Source organism: Anomaloglossus baeobatrachus, chromosome 3 (assembly GCF_048569485.1).
Source record: "Anomaloglossus baeobatrachus isolate aAnoBae1 chromosome 3, aAnoBae1.hap1, whole genome shotgun sequence".
NCBI lineage: Eukaryota > Metazoa > Chordata > Amphibia > Anura > Aromobatidae > Anomaloglossus > Anomaloglossus baeobatrachus.
This window is the reverse complement of record NC_134355.1, coordinates 661,086,170-661,102,118: the sequence shown is the minus strand read 5'-3', so window position 1 is coordinate 661,102,118 and position 15,949 is coordinate 661,086,170. Positions and strand designations below refer to the sequence as shown.

The 15,949-nt window shown below is 49.7% G+C and overlaps 1 protein-coding gene across 1 annotated transcript in view; it reads left to right on the top strand.

Moving 5' to 3' along the window:
* The window catches only part of LOC142297000 (cytochrome P450 2C14-like), a 398,577-nt gene that overhangs the window by 355,318 nt on the left and 27,310 nt on the right, over window positions 1-15,949 (top strand). The window contains exon 8 of the mRNA XM_075341207.1: window positions 5,508-5,684. Coding sequence (XP_075197322.1) covers window positions 5,508-5,684 — 177 coding nt within the window. The remainder of the gene's footprint in view (window positions 1-5,507; window positions 5,685-15,949) is intronic.

Sequence of the window (15,949 nt, the reverse complement as noted above, 5' to 3'; positions counted from 1 at the left end):
CTGCTTCACACACACAGCTCTGCTACATACACAGCTGCTTCACACACAACTCTGCTACACACACAGCTCTGCTTCTCACACACAGCCCTTCTTCACACACACACACACACACACACGCTCTTCTTCACACACACAGCTCTGCTTCACACACACAGCTCTGCTACATACACAGCTCTGCTTCTCACACACAGCTCTGCTTCTCACACACAGCTCTGCTTCTCTCTCACACACACACACACACACACACACAGCCTTGCTTCACACACACACACACAGCCTTGCTTCACACACTCACACACAACTCTGCTTCACACACTCACACACAGCTCTGCTTCACACACAGCTCTGCTTCACACACACACACACACACACAGCTCTGCTTCTCACACATACAGCTCTGCTTCTCACACATACAGCTCTGATTCTCACACACACACAGCTCTGCTACACACACACACACAGCTCTGCTTCACACACACACAGCTCTGCTTCACACACACACACACACACACACACACACAGCTCTGCTTCACACACACACACACACAGCTCTTCTTCACACACACACACACCAGCTCTGCTTCACACACACACACACCAGCTCTGCTTCACACACACAACTCTGCTTCACACACACAGCTCTGCTTCTCACACAGCTCTGCTTCTCACACACACAGCTGTGCTTCTCTCACACACACACAGCCCTGCTTCACACACACAACTCTGCTTCACACACACACAGCCCTGCTTCACACACACACAGCCCTGCTTCACACACACAGCCCTGCTTCACACACAGCCCTGCTTCACACACACAACTCTGCTTCTCACACACAGCTCTGCTTCTCAAATACACACAGCTCTGCTTCACACACACACACACACACACACACAGCTCTGCTTCACACACACACACACACAGCTCTGCTTCACACACACACCTCTGCTTCACACACACACAACTCTACTTCTCACACACACACAGCTCTGCTTCTCACACACACACACACACACACACACACACAGCTCTGCTTCACACACACACAAACACACAGCCCTTCTACACACACACACACACACACACCTCTGCTTCACACACACCAGCTCTGCTTCACACACACACAGCTCTGCTTCACACACACACACAGCTCTGCTTCACACACACAGCTCTGATTCACACGCACACAGCTCTGCTTCACACACGCACACAGCTCTGCTTCACACACACACACAGCTCTGCTTCACACACACACACACCAGCTCTGCTTCACACACACAGCTCTGCTTCTCACACACAGCTCTGCTTCACACACACACACACACACCAGCTCTGCTTCACACACACACACACCAGCTCTGCTTCACACACACAGCTCTGCTTCTCACACAGCTTTGCTTCTCACACACAGCTCTGCTTCTCACACACACACAGCTGTGCTTCTCTCACATACACACACACACACACAGCCCTGCTTCACACACAGCCCTGCTTCACACACACACAGCCCTGCTTCCCACACACAGCCCTGCTTCACACACACAGCCCTGCTTCACACACACAGCCCTGCTTCACACACACAGCCCTGCTTCACACACACAGCCCTGCTTCACACACACAGCCCTGCTTCACACACACAGCCCTGCTTCACACACACAGCCCTGCTTCACACACACAGCCCTGCTTCACACACACAGCTCTGCTTCACACACACAGCTCTGCTTCACACACTCACACACAGCCCTGCTTCACACACTCACACACAGCCCTGATTCACACACTCACACACAGCTCTGCTTCACACACAGCTCTGCTTCACACACACACAGCTCTGCTACACACACAGCTCTGCTTCTCACACATACAGCTCTGCTTCTCACACACACACAGCTCTGCTACACACACACACACACACACACACAGCTCTGCTTCACACACACACACACAGCCCTTCTTCACACACACACACACACACACACCAGCTCTGCTTCACACACACACACACCAGCTCTGCTTCACACACACAACTCTGCTTCTCACACACAGCCCTGCTTCACACACAGCCCTGCTTCACACACACACCTCTGCTTCACACACACACAACTCTGCTTCTCACACACACACAGCTCTGCTTCTCACACACACACACACAGCCCTTCTACACACACACACCTCTGCTTCACACACACCAGCTCTGCTTCACACACACACAGCTCTGCTTCACACACACACACACACACACAGCCCTGCTTCACACACAACTCTGCTTCACACACACAGCTCTGCTACATACACAGCTCTGCTTCACACACACACAGCTCTGCTTCACACACACACACACACACACACACACACAGCTCTGCTTCACACACACACAGCTCTGCTTCACACACACACACACACACACACACACACACAGCTCTGCTTCACACACACAGCTCTGCTTCACACACACACACACACACACACACAGCCTTGCTTCACACACACACAACTCTGCTTCACACACACAGCTCTGCTATACACACACACAGCCCTGCTTCACACACACACACACACAGCTCTGCTTCACACACACACACACACAGCTCTGCTTCACACACACACACACACAGCTCTGCTACACACACCGCTCTGCTTCTCACACTTACAGCTCTGATTCTCACACACACACACACACAGCTCTGCTACACACACACACACACACAGCTCTGCTTCACACACACACACACACAACCCTTCTTCACACACACACACACACACACACACACCAGCTCTGCTTCACACACACACACCAGCTCTGCTTCACACACACACACCAGCTCTGCTTCACACACAGCTCTGCTTCTCACACAGCTTTGCTTCTCACACACAGCTTTGCTTCTCACACACAGCTTTGCTTCTCACACACAGCTTTGCTTCTCACACACAGCTCTGCTTCTCACACACAGCTCTGCTTCTCACACACACACAGCTGTGCTTCTCTCACATACACACACAGCCCTGCTTCACACACACACACACACACACACACACACAGCCCTGCTTCCCACACACACAGCCCTGCTTCCCACACACAGCCCTGCTTCCCACACACACAGCCCTGCTTCCCACACACACAGCCCTGCTTCCCACACACACAGCCCTGCTTCCCACACACACAGCCCTGCTTCCCACACACACAGCCCTGCTTCCCACACACACAGCCCTGCTTCCCACACACACAGCCCTGCTTCCCACACACACAGCCCTGCTTCCCACACACACAGCCCTGCTTCACACACACAGCCCTGCTTCACACACACAGCCCTGCTTCACACACACAGCCCTGCTTCACACACACAGCCCTGCTTCACACACACAGCTCTGCTTCACACACACACACACAGCTCTGCTTCACACACACACACAGCCCTGCTTCACACACTCACACACAGCCCTGCTTCACACACTCACACACAACTCTGCTTCACACACTCACACACAGCTCTGCTTCACACACAGCTCTGCTTCACACACACACACACACACACACAGCTCTGCTACACACACAGCTCTGCTTCTCACACATACAGCTCTGCTTCTCACACATACAGCTCTGATTCTCACACACACAGCTCTGCTTCTCACACACACACACACACACACACACACACACAGCCCTGCTTCACACACACAACTCTGCTTCACACACACACAGCTCTGCTTCACACACACAGCCCTGCTTCACACACACAGCCCTGCTTCACACACACAGCCCTGCTTCACACACACAGCCCTGCTTCACACACACAGCTCTGCTTCTCACATACACACACACAGCTCTGCTTCACACACACACACACAGCTCTGCTTCACACACACACACACACACACACAGCTCTGCTTCACACACACACACACACACACACACACACACAGCCCTGCTTCCCACACACAGCCCTGCTTCACACACACAGCCCTGCTTCACACACACAGCCCTGCTTCACACACACAGCCCTGCTTCACACACACAGCCCTGCTTCACACACACAGCTCTGCTTCACACACACAGCCCTGCTTCACACACACAGCTCTGCTTCTCACACACACACACACACACACAGCTCTGCTTCACACACACACACAAACACACACAGCCCTTCTTCACACACACACACACCTCTGCTTCACACACACACACAAACACACACAGCCCTTCTTCACACACACACCAGCTCTGCTTCACACACACCAGCTCTGCTTCACACACACCAGCTCTGCTTCACACACACAGCTCTGCTTCACACACACACACACAGCCCTGCTTCACACACAACTCTGCTTCACACACACAGCTCTGCTACATACACAGCTCTGCTTCACACACACAGCTCTGCTTCACACACACACACACACACACAACTCTGCTTCACACACACAGCTCTGCTACACACACACAACTTGAACTTGTGTCTGTGTTTTCCCGCCTCCAGGCCTGTGAACTCCTCAGTGGGCAGAGCCAACCGCCTGGCTCCGCCCCCCCTGGTGTGGACATCAAACCTGGAGGGTGGTGACAAGGATTTTAGTTTGACTGTCACCTAATCGGGATGGGGTGTGGTGTTGTGTGTGACTACCTGGGACGACCTGACTAGTCCAGGGCATCACACATCTCAGCACAGCGCGCAGTAGTGACATCATCACGCTCTTCTGTGCTGATTCATCAGAGGACACACAGCGAGAGAATGATGAGAGAGGCAGTGCGACGCTCACTCTCATCATTGCTTTTAATTATATTTGTGCACCAGCGGCTGAGGTCCTCAGGTCCCATGAACCCCTAGACCTGGTCACGATGGTGACAATGATCACTTCGCCCCTGGTTGTGAGAGCTGAGTGCCCCAATGAAAGTTGTGGCCCACTGTCTCCCTCCCTGTTCCCGTGTGGACAGGGGGGTGTCAGTGTAGCACTGTGCCAAGCTGACCTTACATGCCCCTTGTGGTGTTTAATGTCACGTGTTGGTGGAAGTGACGAGTCCGTATTGTGTGGCTCTGACATATTAGAGATATCCGGGTGGGGTTGCGATGTGCGGTCTCGTCATAGATGGCACTAGGATGATAGGCAAGAAAATAATCGCTCACTCGCACAGCACTCGCATGACATACAGAATACCAAACTGATTTCACTTGCCTGACATTTCTGGATGAGAATGTGACCGATTTATTTATTTTCTATATACAAGTGATAGAGAACCCTAACACAGAAAAGAGAGGGGAAATGTTGAGAGCCCGCACAGCCAGCAGTAGTGTGCTATTAGATCGGACACCGCGGGTCAAGAAGCACAGGCTCTGCAGCAGCAGTGGTAGTATTGTACATTCAAAGTCAATGAAGCAAGTTTATGTTTATAGAGTTGCATACATTTGTATTTAAGAAGTAAAGGAACACCAAATAGTAAATGCACCATGTGTTTGTACCTATTCTTCATTGACTTACCTATTATTATTTTTATAGTTTTTTTTTTTTTTTTCTTCAGCTATACAATTCATATCCAACTGTGATGACCTGGTGCTCCAACGTCCACAAAATCATAATGCAGCATGTGGATGACATGCATGCATTTATTCGAGAGACCTTCACCAACCAGAAGAAAGAACTGGACATCAATGACCAGAGAAATCTTATTGACTCTTTCCTGGTGAAACAAAAGGAGGTACAGAAATGTGAGACGGAGTTTTTAATTTAGCACATCCCATGGTGATGTCATATTCATGGATTTGTTCTTAATTGTTTACATGATTACACGTAAACGTTGTAATTTTATCTTATTTATTCCCCAATATTGATTCCATAAATAGTTATTCCCACGTTCATAAAGGAGTATTGTCCCATTGTAAATACAAGCAATTTTTCAATTAAATGCTTAATTTTCAACCATTTTTTTATTTATTTTTTTTGTTTTTATTTACAGTTTGTTGTCTTGGAGACTGACCACCTTTGCTAGACAGTAAAATATGCAATGCTTACAAGCTTTTTTTTTTTTCTAGTCAACTTGTAAGCACTGTTTTGCAGCTGTGGCAGGCTGTTAACTAGAGTTGAGCGCGGTTCGTGGTTCGTGGTTCTCCAGTTCGCGGCTCGAGTGATTTTGGGGCATGTTCTAGATCGAACTAGAACTCGAGCTTTTTGCAAAAGCTCGATAGTTCTAGAAACGTTCGAGAACGGTTCTAGCAGCCAAAAAACAGCTAAATCCTAGCTTGGTTTCTGCTGTAATAGTGTAAGTCACTCTGTGAATCAAACTATTATCACATTTCAGTGTATAGTGTGCGTGAACAGCGCCTTCAGATCACTGCTGTTTCTATAATGGCGATCGCCATTTTTTTTTTTTTTTTTCTTGTCTTCCTTCCCTAAGCGCGCGCGTCTTGTGGGGCTGGCCAGCATGTCAGCCAATCACAGACACACACACAGCTAAGTGGACTTTGAGCCAGAGAAGCAACGGCATGTGTGATAGGATCTGCATGTCACATGTCCCTGCATTATAAAACCGGACATTTTCTTCACGAACGCCATTATCTGCCTTCTGCGTCTTTGGTGTCAGACATCAGTGTCGCAGCTCCGTCCTCCTGAGTCCTATAGCCGATACAGCTGTATGCGCTGCATACACAGCGTTAGACAGCTTAGGGAGAGCACATTCTAGCAGTCCTTTTAAGGGCTCAAAGCGGCAGGGTCAGAGAGCCATAAGTGACAGGTCCTGCAAACAGCAACAGCGTCTGTGTAGCCCAGGTCAGGGATTTCCTCCCTGCATTTCACCATTAGGAGGGAATAGAAAGGCAGGCTTCCATTCCTCTACCCAGAGCACCACAATCCTGCCACTGTACCCTCTTGTCCTCTGCACACTCCAACTCATTCTAAGTAAGCCATTATACTAGCAAACACTCAGTGTACCTAGTGGCATCCTAAACGTGGCTATTGGACTTTGCTATAGTCCCACTAGTGCAAAGACATTAGCAGAGCACATCTGCCTGCATTGCACACTACAACTTTTTTAAACTAAGCAATTTTACTAGCAAACACTCAGTGTACCTAGTGGCATCCTATACGTGGCTATTGGACTTTGCTATAGTCCCACTAGTGCCAAGACATTTGCAGAGCGCATCTGCCTGCGTTGCACACTCCAACTAATTATAACGAAGCCATTATACTAGCAAACACTCACTGTACCTAGTTGTATCCTAAACGTGGCTATTGTACTTTTGTCAATTCACAGTATTGGAACGTTATTTGCAGGACATCTGCCTGCATTGCACACTCAAACTTTTTTAAACTCAGCCATTATACTAGCAAACACTCACTGTACCTAGTTGTATCCTAAACGTGGCTATTGTACTTTTGTCAATTCACACTACTGCAAATCTATGTGCAGCACCTCTGCATGACAACCTCGTGCTCTGTTTTTAATAAGCTATAATGATAGCACAAAATACTGCCATTTTGTGGCATCATAGAACTGGCTGTTGTATTCCATTAGTGCCCCACTGGTGACAAGCTATTTCTAGCACCTCTACATCACACCCTCATGCACATTTTGCTACGCTAATGTTATAGCAAACTCATGGAATTCATTGCTGCATTTCATAATTCGGAGGGATAGAAAGTCAGGCTTCCTTTAGCTTTTCCTTCTGTTCATAGACAGCATCTCCAAGACAAATTTCCCCTCCACGTGTAAGTGTGGAGAGGCAGCTAGTGCGCATGCGTGTGCCGATGTACCCCAGCTGCAGCATAATTACAGTGTTTCGCCTAGTGAGTATGCTCAGCCTGACTGTGCCATTCCTGACGCTAAGTTTTCATTTCGGGATACAGCGCATGCTCCCACACTAAGTGTGAAAAGCCTCTTTGCACAGGTGCTTGCATTCCGTGCCGGGTATAAGTCCTGTTTTGGGCATAGACACCATGCTAAAGCTGATAGTCTTTTTTCAGAGACTGTATTTCATGCTACTGGGCATGCTCAGGCACTTCCTGCATCAGAGACTAGGTCCGGTAATGAACTCTTTGGCCCTGGGCCTGATGTGGGGGTCCCATATAGACCACAGGGCATCAGGTGTCCTCCCAAATGGCTTGCAGAGGCCCACACCTATGACTTGTCACCGCATTATTGATGGTCAGACGATGACTGGTGAGGTGTTTGGGTCATGGCAGCCATGAGGTCATCATTGAAGTTGCGTTTCCAAATAGGACGCTAGTTATGCCACTCATGACGTGTCACTCTACTTTTGTCTCCAGGAGGTGCATTGTGGTTCACCCTGGTTTGGGGCGGACCCAGGTTATAAAAGGGGCTGGAGCCAACAAGGAGGTGCGCAGTCTTCTATTATGCTCCGAAAGAGCACACCTCCATGTGTTGAACCCATTGCGGCTTTAGGCCAGAGGTAGGCAGGGATCGGGTGGTGGATGCAGGCCACCACCACAGTTGGTAACGCAGAACGGTTAAGACCAGCTCCTGTCCTAACAGTCCTGCTTGTGCAGCCCAGTGGCATTAACAGGCCTGCTGCTGCTGATGCGCCTGCTGTCCACAGGTGTGGCCCCTACGCACACGGTCAGCGTACTCAATGGCCCCTGTGTTGTTAACAGGGAGTTCCTGGGCTGGGTGGGCATGTGGACCCTGTGACGCTAACAGGGCTCACAGTCTCCAGATCCGAATGGCGTCTAACTCGGTTCAGGCTACTATTAGTTTCATAGCCACACAGCTCTGTATCCTCCACCAAACCTTCAAGTTGCCAACCTTTCCTTTTCCAACTGGGAGCACGGTGGACACTGACTGCTGATGGGGATATATACCTTTCTCTTTCTTTTCTTATTAATTTTCGTTATATAGCGGTCACAGATTATATACCACTTTATCCAAATCTGCCAGTCCCACTGTAACAGATGTTGTTAGTTCAGCAAATGTTACAGTTGCTTAACCACCAAATCCACGGACCAAAACTTTTTTCCCCTTTCCAACACACCTGTTCCCCTTTCCAACAGCATCTGTCCTTTTTCAACTCATTTTGGGATATGACCAAAAGTGCAACTGTGCAGGGACACCGTACTCAACGCCATCTCAGCACAGCAGCCATCCCTCGGTCCCTCCGATGTGGACAAGTAAAAGACCATTTCCTCCTATCCATGACAAAGCGTTGAGATTCACTCTGTGCAGCACTGGTGTTTAGTGGACAAGTAGATCTAAGATTGCGTACCACATTCTGCAGATACTCCTGTATACGTGCGTCTATTTCTATGGCAGGAATTAGTTCGCCAAATTTTGTCTTGTACCGGGGATCTAACAGTGTGGCAACCCAGTATTCAGGATTAGTTCAAATTCATACAATCCGAGGGTCATGTAGGTAGTGCAGCAAGAAGGCGCTCATGTGTCTTGTGCATCCAGGAGGACCAAGTCCTTGGTGTGTTGGTGGCAGAGAGGTGAGAATCGTGCATCCTTCCTCTGCCCTCTCCCCCCAACCTCGCACAACCGAAATGTGAGCAAGCTCTCACTCATCTGCTGAGTCTTCCATGCCCATCGCCAGTTCGTCCTCCATTTCTTCATGGGCTCCTGCACTTTCATCAACACTTTTTGCTGATACTATGCGCCCTTGTTAATCCCTCTCCCTCACCATGACTGCCGCATAGGTGCCGCTGACCATCTGGACCTCGTAGATCTTGTTATCCCTTCCGCATATGACTCCTCCTGTACTTCCTCCCCTTCCTCTTGTCCCAACACCTGACTCCGAATAATAATTACAGTGTGCTCCATCATGTAGATGACCAGAATTGTCACGCTGAGAATGACATTGCCAGTGCTAAACATCTTCGTCGACATTTCAAAACTGTGTAGCAGGGTGCATAGGTCCTTGATCTGACACCACTCCAGCAGCGTGATCTGCACCACCTCTGGATCAAGTTATCCCAGGCTATATGTCTTACCGTATTTCAGCAGGGCTCTGCGGTGCTGCCACACACGCTGCAACATGTGCAGATTCCAATTCCTGCGTGTCGGAACATCGCATTTACGGCGTTTAACTGCCAGACCCTAAGACTTCCGGAGTGATGAAAGTTGTTGAGCTGCTGTGTGCGCACGATGGAAGTGAGCACATAGCGAGCGTGCCCACTGCACAAGGCCATGTAGGCCGTGATGGTGTTTTAAAAATTGCTGGCGAATTCGGTTCAACACGTGAGCCCTAAAAGGCACGTGTGTCATATTGCCCTGAGGATGGCCCGCAGCCAGGTTTGCATCATTGCCGCACACGGCTGTTAAGTCACCAACGGAGTCCGCTCCGTCAATTTGTACTCCGGTCGCCAGGTGACAACGTGTTCCTTTCATGAATAGTGCTGATGATGGGAGAGTAGTCGATGCCAGCGGCGCAGGTGGACGCAGGTTATGCTCACCCACTGGGCTGCATTACCTTGACAGATGCAGAATCTCTGGCTGAATGTAGCTGGTGGGTATCTCACAGATGAAATACCATCATTCAGCTACAACCAATGGGAAGACACCACACCCTTTTTTATGCCCATCCTGTCTGCAGACCACTGCCAGACATAGCTATGAACCTCTGGTTAATTTTACCCCCAGTTCAGTTTTATGATTTTGTGTGCTTGTTACCTGACTACTTTTCCTGCTTGCTGTTTATGTACCTTGTTGGCCGATACGCATTTCACCTCTGCTTGTTTTCTGATTCTTTCCTGGCCGTCCCATTCTGTTCCTGTTCCTCAATTAATGTTTTGACCCTGCCTGACTACTATTCTCTGTAATAGCGGTGTGACTCACATTTCCCATACATTTCAAAGTAAAACTTTGACCGCCTGATGGCATTGAGCTCTGCTGCCAGCATAGTAAGGAGGTGTGTGGTAGTCCTTGTGCGCAGTTGCAAGGAAGGGTGGCCTGACCACACAGGGTTTGCGCCAAGGTAGAGGACCCACACGAGGTTGAAGAGGCAGAAGCAGTGTATTAACTTCTACATACAGAACAAGGATTGAAACAACTCGTGGGGACGGCAAGACTTGTACAGCAGACCCTTCTCCATCTCTCACCATAGTTTGCCAGTGCCCAGTCAGTGACATGTAATGACCCTGTCTATGCTTACTGGTCCAAGTATCTGTGTTGAAATGCACCCTGTCGCACACAGATTTTCTCAAGGAAGTGGTGATGTTGTGTGCGACATGCTGGTGTAGCGCGGGCATGCTTTTCTTGGAGAAGCAGTGGTGATTGGGCATCTGGTACTGGGGCACAGCGACAGACATAAGGTCTGTAAAATCCTGTGTGTCCACTACGCGTAAAGGCAGCATTTCGGTAGCCAACAGCTTACAGAGGGATAGAGTCAACCACTTAGCTTTGTCATGGGTCGCAGTAAGTGGCCTTTTATTTGACCACATCTGAGGGACAGAGATCTGGCTGCTGTCTGTAGACGGTGTTGAGTAGGGTGTCCCTGGAAAAATGCAGGTTTGTGAGAAAAGTGCATGCGGAGACATGATGTTGCCTTCATCTTGCCTTCAGATCTGTTCATCTTGTATCATTTTTAAAAAACACAGCAAGCAAGGGTTACTCCAAGCGGAGTCTACCTTTTTTCCCCAAATTGGGCACACAGACACCCCATCAGTGGCAGGACTTGTGCCCTAGTTGCAAACAGGATGTTTTGATTTGCATCAAGCACATTCCAAATCCACAAGCATTTACTCTCCCCAGGATGACACAGGGGTAGTAAATTCCTTCTGGATCCATGACTTGTTCATTTTGATGAACGTCAGTCTGTCCACATTGTCACTGGACAGACGCGTGCGCTTATCTGTCAGCACACACCCAGCAGCACTGAAGACACGTTCAGAGACAACGCTGGCAGCTGGACACGACAAAATCTTCAAGGCGTAACTGGAGAGCTCTTGACATTTTTCTAGATTTGAAGCACAAAAGGAGCAAGGCTCCATTTGCAAAGTCATTGCATCGATGTTCATTTGGAGATACTCCTGTATCATCCTCTCCATCCGTTGACTATGTGTCAGACTTGTTGTCTCTGGTGGCCTTGCAAAGGAGGGTCTAAAAAAATTATGAAAAGATTCCATAAAATTGCTGTTACCAGCACCAGATACGGTCCTACTGGTACGGGTAGACTGTTGAAGATGACGAGGCCGTCCCATGTTTGTCAAGTTACAACTGGGAGAATCACTCCCTTCACCTGCACGGTTGTTTGGTGGAAAAGCCGAGCTAAGATCGAGTAACAGCTTCTGCTGATACTCCTGCATACGTGCGTCCCTTTCTATGGGTGGAATTATGTCACAAAATTTGGACTTGTCCCGGGGATCTAATAGTGTGGCAAGCCAGTAGTCATCATCACTTCTAATTTTGACAATACGAGGGTCATGTTGGAGGTAGTGCAACAAGAAGGCACTCATGTGTCTTGCGCAGCCATGCGGACCAAGTCCACGCTGTGTTTGTGGCATAGAGGTGCTAACCGTTCTTTCTTCCTCTGTCATCTCCCCCCAACCTCTTTCAACTTAAATTTGACCAAGGTCCCCCTCATCAGCTGAGTCTTCCATGTCCATGGACAGTTCGTCCTCCATATCTTCATGTCCTCCTGCACCTTCCTCAACATCTCGCCTGCTACCATGCGCCCTTGTTGATCCCTGTCCCCCATGGTCCCATGCCTGCCGCGTTGGTGATGATGAACGTCTGGACCTTGGTGATGTTGTTGTGTCTTGCGCATATGAATCCTCCTGTAGTTCCTCCCCTTCGTGTTGTCCCACCCCCTGACTCCGAATAGTGTTTAGCGTGTGCTCCAGCATGTAAATGACTGTAATCGTCATGCTGATAATGGCATTGTCAGCGCTAAACATATTCGTCGCCATGTCGAAACTGTGCAGAAGGGTGCATAGGTCCGTGATCTGAGATCACTCCATCAGGGTGATCTGCCCCACCTCTGCATCTCGTTGGCCCAGGCTATACGTCATGACGTATTGCACCAGGGCTCTGCGGTGCTGCCACAGTCGCTGTAACATGTGGAGAGTTGAATTCCAGCGTGTCGCCACATCGCATTTCAGGCGATGAACCGGCAGGCCGAAAGACTTCTGGAGCGATGCAAGTCGCTCAGCTGCGGCGCTTGAACGGCGGAAGTGAGCACTGCAGACAGTTTCCGTGCCCTGGTCAGAAGGCCATCTAGGCCGGGATAGTGTGTTAAAAATTGCTGGACAACAAGGTTCAACACGTGAGCCATACAAGGCACGTGTGTCACCTTGCCCAGGCGAAGGGCCGCACCCAGGTTTGCAGCATTGTCGCACACGGCCTTACCAGGCTGCAGGTTGAGTGGAGACAACCATTTATTAAACTCGGACCGCAGAGCTGACCACAACTCCTCAGCTGTGTGACTCTTATTCCCAAGACATGTCAAGCTAAAGACCGCCTGATGCCGTTGCACTCTGCTGCCAGCATAGTAATGAGGGGTGCGTGATTCCTTCTGCGCAGTGAGAACGCTGGTGGCCTGACCAGGCAGGCTTGGGGCGGAGGTGGAGGACCCAGATGAGGTGGAGGATGCAGAAGCAGTGGCGGAACTTGGACAGACAGAGGATTGACACACAAGTCGTGGGGACGGCAAGACTTGTGCAGCAGACCCTTCACCATCTATCACCATAGTTACCCAGTGCCCAGTCAGCGACATGTAACGTCCCTGTCCATGCTTACTGGTCCAAGTATCGGTGCTGAAATTCACCCGTTCACACAGTTTCTCAAGGAAGCGGTGATATTGTGTGCGACATGCTGGTGTAGCGCGGGCACACCTTTCTTAGAGAAGTAGTGGCGACTAGGCATCTGGTACTGGGGCACAGCGACAGATATAAGGTCTCTAAAATCCTGTGTGTCCACTAGGCGGAAAGGCAGCATTTCTGTAGAGGGATAGAGTCAACCTCTTCGCTTTGTCATGGGTCGAAGGAAGTGGCCTTTTATTTGACCACATCTGAGGGACAGAGATCTGGCTGCTGTGTGCAGACGGTGTTGAGTAGGGTGTCCCTGGAAAAATGCAGCTTTGGGAGGAAAGTGCAGGCGGAGACATGATGTTGCCTTCATCCAAAGTTGGTGCTATCGATGTCTGAGAGAGCTGTACACACTCACTTGTTTCCCCTTCCAAACCAACTGACGACCTACCAAGCAAACTGCCTGTTGCGGTTACAGTGGTGGAAGTTGTGGGTGGAAAAACAGGTGTGACAGCTGTCCCCACAGTCCTAGAAGATGACGAGCGCGCGGATGCCCTGGAAGGGGCAGGCGGTGGATGGTTGGCTCCACTAGGCCGCATTGCAGCACGGTGAGCTTCCCACCAGGCCATATGATATTTATTCATGTGACGATTCATGGAAGAAGTTGTCAAACTGCTGAGGTTTTGACCTCTACTAAGATAACCATGGCAAATGTTACAGATCACATAATTTGGCCGATCTTTTTTTATGTCAAAAAAGGACCAGGCTAGGCAAGGCTTAGAGGCCATGCGACCTGTTGATCCACCCCGAATAATGCTCAGAGGCAGAGTGGTGGCTGAGGATGCAGTTGTAGACGTGCTACCAGTGCTCCGACTGTGTCCAGGAAGGCGCCAGGTTACTTCGACGTCGGTTGCATCCTCCTCCACCGCCTCTATTGACCTCCTCGAGTGTCTGACTGTGGGTTGACAGTAGGTGGGATCTAGAACTTCATCATCAATTGTTGTGTTTGCACTCCCCTCCCCCTCAGACCGAGTTTCTTCTTGCCCTGACCGAATATTTAAGTTGTCATCCCAATCGGGTATCTGCGTCTCATCTTCATCAGTATGTTCCTCATTGCCTATAACCACAGTTGTTGGAAAGGCAGCATTTTGGTAGCCAACAGTTTGCATTTTATGAAAGTCAACCTCCAAGCCATGTCATGCCCTTCTAAAAGCATGTATAACACAGCGAGGGGACTCCAACCACAGTCTCCCTCGTTGCCACTCACTGGGCCACACACACCCCACTTGACTGGCATCGGTTGAGCCCCCTTTTGAAAAAGAAAAAGATGCTTTGCATGAAGCACTCTCAAAAATACGCGTGCCTTTCCCGTCCCCTGGCTGACCCCGGGGAAGAAAAGTCCTCTGAGAGCCATGACTTGTTCATCTTGGTTCTTTTAGAAACACAGCGAGGGGACTCCAACCACAGTCTCCCTCGTTGCCACTCACTGGGCCACACACACCCCACTTGACTGGCATCGGTTGAGCCCCCTTTTGAAAAAGAAAAAGATGCTTTGCATGAAGCACTCTCAAAAATACGCGTGCCTTTCCCGTCCCCTGGCTGACCCCGGGGAAGAAAAGTCCTCTGAGAGCCATGACTTGTTCATCTTGGTTCTTTTAGAAACACAGCGAGGGGACTCCAACCACAGTCTCCCTCGTTGCCACTCACTGGGCCACACACACCCCACTTGACTGGCATCGGTTGAGCCCCCTTTTGAAAAAGAAAAAGATGCTTTGCATGAAGCACTCTCAAAAATACGCGTGCCTTTCCCGTCCCCTGGCTGACCCCGGGGAAGAAAAGTCCTCTGAGAGCCATGTCCACATTGTCAGTGGACAGACACGTGTGCTTATCTGCCAGCAGACCCACAGCAGCACTGAAGACAGGTTCCGAGAGAACGCTGGCTGCAGGACACGACAAGATCCCCAAGACGTACGTGGCGAGCTCAGGCAATTTATCAAGATTGGAAGCCAAGAATGAGCAGGGCTCAAGTTGCACAATAATGGCATGTTTCCTTGCATATACTCATATATCTGTGTGTCCTCCTCTTTTTCCTTGTCCAGCTCTTTTGTTTTCGCATGAGTATATGTCCTTGTCACTTTCCCATGTGTTGTGAGTTGTTTGTCACCTTTAGGACACCTTTGAGGGTGTTTTCTAGGTGTTTTTCTGTGTTTGTGATTGCCTGCCATTGTTTCCTATGCAGTTCGAGTTCGGTTCGTCGAACGTTCGACGAAC